Below are 7,801 nucleotides of genomic sequence, written 5' to 3' on the forward strand. Positions count from 1 at the left end.
AAGGCTCAGGCTGCCCTGCAGGAGAAAGAGCAGCATCTCCTTGGGCAGGCAGAGCTGAGCCGCAGCCTAGAGGCCAGTACTGCTACCTTGCAGGCCAAGGCCCTGCAAGACAGCCGGCTGCAGGCAGAGGCAATGCTCAAGGAACGGGACCAGGAGCTGGAGGCCCTGCGGGCAGACAGCCAGTCCTCCCAGCATCGGGAGGAGGCTGCTCGGGGCCATGCTGAGGCTCTGCAGGAGGCCCTCAGCAAGGCTCAGGCTGCCCTGCAGGAGAAAGAGCAGCATCTCCTTGGGCAGGCAGAGCTGAGCCGCAGCCTAGAGGCCAGTACTGCTACCTTGCAGGCTGCCCTGGACTCATGCCAGGCACAAGCCCGGCAGCTGGAGGAGGCCCTGAGAAAGCAGGAAGGTGAGATCCAGGATCGGGATCTCCGCCACCAGCAGTCCTTGCAGGAGCTCCAGCAGGTACTTGCCCAGAGGGAGGAAGAACTGAGACGTCAGAAGAAACAGAGGCAGCTGCTGCAGAAGTCTCTGGCCCAGAGGGCCCGAGAGGATGTAATCCAGGAGAAGCAGAATTTAGGGCAGGAGAGAGAACAGGAAGAGATGATGGGCCTTCGTGAGAGCCTAAGGGAGCTACAGTTGACCCTAGCCCAAAAGGAAGAGGAGATCCTGGAGCTGAAGGAGAAAAAGAAGAGTCTGGAGGACTCAACCCACAGTCACAAAGCCTCGCCAGCGCCAGCGGGGGAGCCCTCTACAAAATTTGATTCTTTAGGACCCAGGCTGCAGCTGGAGCTGGAGCGACTACAGGCAGCCCTGAGGCAGACAGAGGCCAGGGAGATTGAGTGGAGGGAGAAGGCCCAGGACTTGGCACTGTCCCTGGCCCAGAGCAAAGCCAGCGTCAGCAACCTGCAGGAGGTAGCCATGTTCCTACAAGCCTCTGTCCTGGAGCGGGACTCGGAACATCAAAGGCTTCAGGTGAGTCACTCCACGTCTAGTAAGGGTTGGGGGCAGAGCCCTGTATGTCTGAGCTCGGGCTGCCTGCCACCCTGGGCTTGTAGCACCTCAAGGTGTGGGAAAGATAAGGTCATAACACCTCAACATAAGTGGAATCCAGGTTACTGTGCTAGTCTGGGGGATATAAGGAGAATAAGACGCCCGCAGCTCCTGCCCTCATAGAGCTTACAGACTAGTGGATAAGCAGTTAGAATGCAGTGCTTAATTATAATTAGTGTCTTACTGGGGAAGTTTAGTGTGCTCTGACCATACTGGAGGGACACCTTCCCTTTCCTGGGGGTGAGTCCCGAAAGGCTTCCTGGTAAAAGTGGTGTTTAAGGTTAGGTCTGAAGGGACCAGCAAGGAATTAGCCAAGCACAGGTTGAAGAGGAGCTTTCTGGATAAGAGAGAGAACATGGAATATCTGTATTGGGAGTTCAAGCTGCCTGTTTAAGAGAAAGAGGACAGTGGGGCTCCTGTCATTCAGAGTTTCTAAGTCAAGTTAAGGACCTGAGTGACCAGTGGGAAGTGGATGAAGGGTTTAAGGTGAGGGAGTGACACAATCAGATACACAATTCAGAAAGATTGCTCAGGCTTCTGTGTGGAGCAGCGGTAGATCCTGAGAGTCCAACTAGGAGGCTGTAACAGAAGTCCAGGGGAGAGACAGAGACCTGAGATAGTAAGTGTGGATGGAGGCGTGTGAGTGGACCTAGATGATCATAAGACTTCTGGCCGTTGATTTGCTAAGAGACGGAGGCATAAAGAAAGAAAAACCAAAACCCCAGGTTTCCGCTCACTGAGGCAAAGAAAGGCAGGTTGGGGGAAGAGTAGTATGAGTAGAATGGTGGGTTCGGTTTGGAAATGGAGTGAGGTACCTGTGGGACATGCGAGGAGAGACGTCCAACGGGCAGACCTGTAAAGTAATCCGAAGTTAAAGGATGAGAGTGAGACTAGACATAGAGACTTTGGAGTCAACAGCAGTTAGGAATAAGTGGGCTCCTCTAGGTGGAACGTTGAGTGAGAGAGAAAGTGGACGTTAGGATATAACATTTAACCTTAAGGTCAGGGGCCATGTCTTAGTCATCTCTGCACCCGCAGACTGAGCACAGACCTGCACAGAGTAGGCGGTCAGAAAAGCGAGGTTGACTGTTGGACCTAGAGAGGCATTATCTATTATGCCGAGAGGAACCTAGCTCATTTTTCCTGGGAGATTGACTCTCCATCCTTGTACTAAGCCCCGGAGAACCCCCTCTGTCATCTCAGACACACAGCCTTGCAGGGACTTGCCTTTTGGGAGCTCACAAAGCTCTGCTCTGGTAAAGGGCAACAAGCAGAGAAGGGGTTGCATTTACGAGTCAAGTTCTGGGATTTGAAATAGTTATATAGTTTGTTAGCTGTGTGACCCTAGGTAAGTGCCTTCTCTTCTCTGACTCTTGGTTTTCTCATGGATAAAATAGGGAATGATAGTACCTGCCCCAGAGGGCCATTTTGCGTATGAAATGAGATAGTATGTGCAAAGTGCGTAGGAAGGAAGCATACAGTAAGTAGAACAACTTTCCTATTGCCAGGCCCTTTGTTACAGGCACAGAGAAAGTAAGGTATGCAGCTGAGCAGGAAGGCACTTCCTGTCTATACTCTTGGGTTACCAAGCAGTTTTTACTCAGTGTAGCTCAAGTCAAAATCTCCCCTCCCATACACACTCAAGGACATCTTTCAGATGCAGCCCTTTATCTCAGTGGTATCATTTTTTATTTTAAGCATTTTATATGCCAAGGACTATTACTCTCACTTTCTTCCGTAATGACCCTGAAAAGTAGTAACTGCTATTACCTTCATTTTATAGTTGAAGTTTGGCAGTTCAGAGAGGCTAAACTTGTTCAAGGTCATATAGCTAGTAAATGGCAGAACTAGAACTAGATCTAAGCAGTCTTTTTACTACAAAGTTCTTCCTCTCTCCCAGACAGTCTCCACTCACACTTGTATATTCATCGTCTCTTATCTGTCTCTCTTCTTGACTATTATCATTTAGGAAACATAGGATGCTTAGAACATACCTAGCACTAAGTTCCCTGTTTATCTAAAGGGATTTAACCCCAAAGGCTTGATCTGTGCTTCATGGAGCATGTAGTCATTTTACAAATGAGGAAATTGGGGTTTGGAGAGAACTCATATGCTGACTAAAGTCATCTAGCCAGTAAGTGATGACATAATACCCAACTCTGTGTAGCTCCAAGTCCATGTTCTTTCCATAACACCTCAGCACTCCAAGTTATCACTTAGCTTATGGGGGATCTAAAACAAGGCAAGTTTAGTGTGTATCCTTGGGTAGATCCCTCTGTGTTTTGTTTATCCATCTGTAAAATGCAGGTTCTGCACTAAAATACTTCAGAGGCCCCAGAACACATGAGATTATAACTTGATGAGAAAATTGAACTGAGAATGGAGGGTACAGTAGGTCTGGGTATGAGGTTGTCATGATGTGATTTTGTTCCGTACCTTGATACCCCAGGGTGAGTTGGAGCTCACCAGACAGGCCCTGGAGAAGGAACGGCTCCACAGCCCCGGCCCGACCAGCAGAGCAGAACAGGGGCCCAGAGGAGAGGTGGGTGTAGAGCTGGGGGAGGTGAAGTGGGGGTCTGGTGGGAACAGGTGGCCCAGGAAGGAGCTCCTGTCCAGGCGCTTGTCCTCTTCTCTTGGGAATTGGGTCCTGAAACCCAGACCTGCCAGTTTGGTCCCTTTGCCTGTATCTGTTCCCCACCAGTCTAGGGGGCTACCCAGGTGAGATTCACAGGTCTCTCCCATAGGTCTCAGGAGTGGAGGCTGAGCCTGGTCCTGGGATGGAGGAGAAGCAGCTATGGGAACAAAGGCTTGAACACTTACAGCAGGCAGTGGCACAGCTGGAGATTGACCGGAGCAGGCTGCAGCGCCACAATGTCCAGCTGCGGACCACCTTGGAGCAGGTAAGTAACTTCTGAGCGTCCTCAGCTCTCTCCTCCAGGGTCCAGTGGGTGTGAGTCTACTTCTCGTGCAGCCCCCAGAGCAGGGATTGATAAACTACAGCCAGAGGGCCAAATTCAGCCTGCTGCCTATTTCTCAAAATAAAGTTTTACGTACACAACCATGCCCCTTCATTCATCTATTGTCTATGGCTGCTTACAGGCTTCAGTAGTGTAGTTGAATAGCTGTGGTAGAGATCGAATGGCCCACAAAGCCCAAAATACTACGGAAAATGTTTGCTGACCCTTGCTCTAAAGGCCTGAAAGGCTAGCCCTACCTCTTCTGTCCCAGGAGCACTTCCTTGTACTTGGACCTGCCCTAGCATGTTCTCCCCTCAGCACAGGAGTTTATCTTCCTGTGACTGCCGTCCTCTTACACTCATACCCCTCTCGAAAAAGGTGGCTGTGCTCCAGCCCCAGGGCCAAGCCAAATGCTGATTTCTCACTTGCATCCTGACAGGTGGAGCGAGAGCGGAGGAAGCTGAAGAAGGATTTCCTGCGCGCATCGCGGGCAGGGGTCTTAGAGATCAGTGAAGTCACAGCATCGTCACCCACACCGCAGGTTTACCTCTTTTCATTGACTATAGCCTCAAGAGAACCCAGCCTCAGCCACCAGAAACAACCCTCTGCAGTGCATGTCCCAGATTACCCTTGCAAGGGGAGTCAGCCACTTCTGCCAATCCAGAGTCCCTCCTGACTGGGTTCTGGCCAACTCAGCAAGGCTCAGTCTGTCCCTGACTCAGGAAGGAGGCCCAACATCAGTGGGCGGGGTGGAGTCACAGCTAGCTGCCCTGCATTCTGAGGAACTCAGCCTTCACTGTTGTCTAGTATACCTGTTCCCAGACCAGTACCGTAGGCTCACCCGGGAGCAGGGCTCACTGGGCTTTTGGTCAGAATCCCAGGCATATGGGTATTGGGTGGTGCAGCTTTGCAGACCTTTTAGACCTCCTAGCCCCTTGCAATATTTAGTTTACAAGATTAGTGTCCATGGTATTTCCTGGTGCCAGAGTCCCTTTTTTGGGTAAGGTGTTTGGGGAAGACTTCTAAACCAGCATTTTTAGCAGAGTTATGCCCATCAGTAGACAGCGCTCTAGCCTGGCGGAGAGAGTCTGTTTCCGGTGGATGAGTATCTCTCAGCTCTCCATCATTCTTACTTTAATAAGAGCTTTCCAACAGCAGGCACCTCGTCTTACTTCCTTACTGCATCCTTAGCTCATAGCTCAGGGCTAGCACAAAGCAGGTGAACTTCTGTAGATGAAAAGGTGCCTCAGTGAAGCCAATGCCATCCAAGCCTTTTGGAAGTTCAGCATCAGGTCTCTGTGGGCATCACCCACTGGGCTGGAGGCATGGTGCCCCATAGAGTTCACTTTGATTTCAGACACTTCTGGCTCATAGCCCTTGCCCTGGCACCCGGGACTGTGATGAGCTGGCAGAGAATGCCTGCAGAACCCCTGGGGTGGGAAGGCCTCTTCCAATAGGAATGGGATTTGTCTTCTACAGAATGGAAGAGGACAGAAGGGCTCCTCAGATGCCAAGCACATGATTGAACTGCAGAAAGAGGTACATACATTCTAGAAGGATCCATTTTTAAGCCGCCTTTCCCTCGTTTGTACTCAGGCAGCGGGCTTTAGTGTCTTTTGTGTGCTTGGCCCTTTGTGCCCCTCCAGCAGGTAAAGTGGAAATAGTTCCTGCCTCAGAGGACTTCAGTCTATGTCGGAGACAAGAAGAGCCCAGTTCCAACTCAACCTACCATATGGTTAGGGTGGGAGTGGGAAAGAAAGCATGCTCCAGGCCCCAGACCTTCAGATTCCTGTTTAGGAAGGGAATGGACAGGGAAGAGGGTTGAGGAGCAGAAGAGGAGTCTAGGAGGACAGACTAAAGCAAGCAGAAGCATCCTGGCCTCCTCTGCCCTCACGTGCACCTTTGCAGGCAAGACTGTTGCCAGCACACCAAGTGGAGTGGTCTGGCACCAGAGCCAGGGTCCATACCTCAGAGCTCAAGTTGAGCCTTCACACTCAAAGAAACTGTATATAGTGCTTTCTTGCCCCTTAGGCTGAATTTACCTAAAGTTTCTCCCTGTCTTTCAAGACCCAGGAGTAATAAGAACTGTGAAATTGTTGTTTCTGAGCCTGAAATCAGTAGTCACTACTGGCAGGGCCTGACTATCTGGCTAGACTCAAGCTATTACTTTTAATTCATACAAAAGCAATCTCTGAAACAGGGCCCAGAGGAGGGTGAGGCAAGAGAGGAACCTGGGTGTAGAATTTAAGGAAGCCCTGACTGCCGACCTGGAGTGCCTCCTTAAATTTTGTACCCCAGGAGCTTCTTTTGCCTCACCCTAGCCCTGTATCTGCCCTGAGCTCCCAATGCCTCACCTCCTGGTAGTCTCAGTCTACCCTCCTGAAAAATGGAAGGATTAATCAGTGATTCTCAACCATGGCTGTGCGCATTACAACCATCTGGGGAGCTTTGAAAAAAATACTGGTGCCCAGGCCTCATCGCAGTATAATCAAGTCAGAATATTTCTTAAAAGCTTCCAAAAAGTGCACGATAGAACTCTCTGCGGTGATTAAAATATTATGTATCTTGGTTAGAATAGTGGTTATACATGGGCATGTACATTATCAAACTCATCAAAATGTACACTTAAAACCTGGGCATTTTGTTACATGTAAATTATCCGTCAATGAAGTTAAGCAATAGTTTTGTTGTTATTCAGGCTCCTTAATTTGAGTCTCTGGTGCAGCCTGGGTTGAGAGTCACTGGATTCTATGATTTCCAGAGGACCTTCCCCCAAACACTGTAAAGCCTGATCCTGAGATTAGTCCATTGGGATAGTCTGACAAGAGCCACAGGAGCAGAACAGGAAGAGCTCGGGCAGCTTCGAGGCCCTCAATTGCTCTCCCTCTTGGTTCTCCTGCCCACCAGGTAGCCCTGCTACGAGCCCAGCTGGCCTTGGAGCGGAAGCAGAGGCAGGACTACATCGCTCGCTCAGTCCAGACCAGCCGCGAGCTAGCAGGCCTGCACCACAGCCTCTCCCACTCCCTTCTGGCGGTGGCCCAGGCCCCTGAAGCCACTGTCCTAGAGGCTGAGACCCGCAAGCTGGATGAGTCCCTGACTCAAAGTCTGACGTCCCCAGGGCCAATCCTGCTATGCCCCAGCCCCAGCACTTCCCAAGCCACCTCCAGGTAGCAGCCTCAGCCAAGGCAGGATGCAAGCCAGCCTGGGAGCACACAGACAGACAGATGGCTGTAGAGCGATTCATGGTTCCTCCTCGCAGCTGCAGATTTGCCAAAGGAAAAGTGTGGATCTGTTACCCAACCTGAGAGCCCCTGTCAGCTGGCGTTTCCAGGAAGAGAGAAGGAAACCTGCAGGCCTGGGGGAAGGCCCCAGTTCACATGGGGATAGGGCCAAATACATTTACCTGCAGAGTTCCCCAGAGGGGTGTGTTGCCCTGGCCAAAGAGCAGCTACTGCCTCTCCGTCTAGAATTTATTATCCCGGCACTTCACCCTGTCTTTTAACTTCCCCTTCAACAATAAACCTTGGATCTTTGCATTTGTTCTCTGCTGCTGTGTCTACTTGTGTAGCTGGGCAGCAGCAGCATGATGGGCATCTATTAAGAAAGAATTCGCTAAAGATTCCTGTTGGGTGGCATGAATTTATTATCTGCCTACATTCTGATAGGGAAGGGTTACAGAACATACAAAGACAAAGTCCCCGTCCACAGGGAGCTGGAGTCCAACTGCCAAGAACAGACAGACACTCGAGTCAGAATTGCTGGAGAAATTCCAAGGGCTGAGGAAAGAAGGCATGAAC

The 7,801-nt window shown here is 50.7% G+C and overlaps 1 protein-coding gene across 14 annotated transcripts in view; it reads left to right on the forward strand.

The window, feature by feature from the left end:
• The window catches only part of CEP250 (centrosomal protein 250), a 41,009-nt gene extending 33,469 nt beyond the window's left edge, over nucleotides 1-7,540 (forward strand). For 10 of the 14 annotated variants that reach the window (XM_023522199.1, XM_023522203.1, XM_023522202.1 and 7 more), the window contains 7 exons: nucleotides 4-93; nucleotides 340-969; nucleotides 3,497-3,589; nucleotides 3,792-3,947; nucleotides 4,444-4,545; nucleotides 5,484-5,543; nucleotides 6,912-7,540. In XM_023522199.1, the coding sequence (XP_023377967.1) occupies nucleotides 4-93; nucleotides 340-969; nucleotides 3,497-3,589; nucleotides 3,792-3,947; nucleotides 4,444-4,545; nucleotides 5,484-5,543; nucleotides 6,912-7,175 (1,395 nt within the window). In that variant the 3' untranslated portion in view covers nucleotides 7,176-7,540. Of the gene's footprint in view, nucleotides 1-3; nucleotides 970-3,496; nucleotides 3,590-3,791; nucleotides 3,948-4,443; nucleotides 4,546-5,483; nucleotides 5,544-6,911 lie in introns of all 14 variants that reach the window. The other 4 variants (XM_023522201.1, XM_023522211.1, XM_023522200.1 and 1 more) reach the window with 3 other exon arrangements.
• Nucleotides 7,541-7,801: the final 261 nt, after the last annotated feature.

Source organism: Pteropus vampyrus, unplaced genomic scaffold (assembly GCF_000151845.1).
Source record: "Pteropus vampyrus isolate Shadow unplaced genomic scaffold, Pvam_2.0 Scaffold336, whole genome shotgun sequence".
Classification (NCBI taxonomy): domain Eukaryota; kingdom Metazoa; phylum Chordata; class Mammalia; order Chiroptera; family Pteropodidae; genus Pteropus; species Pteropus vampyrus.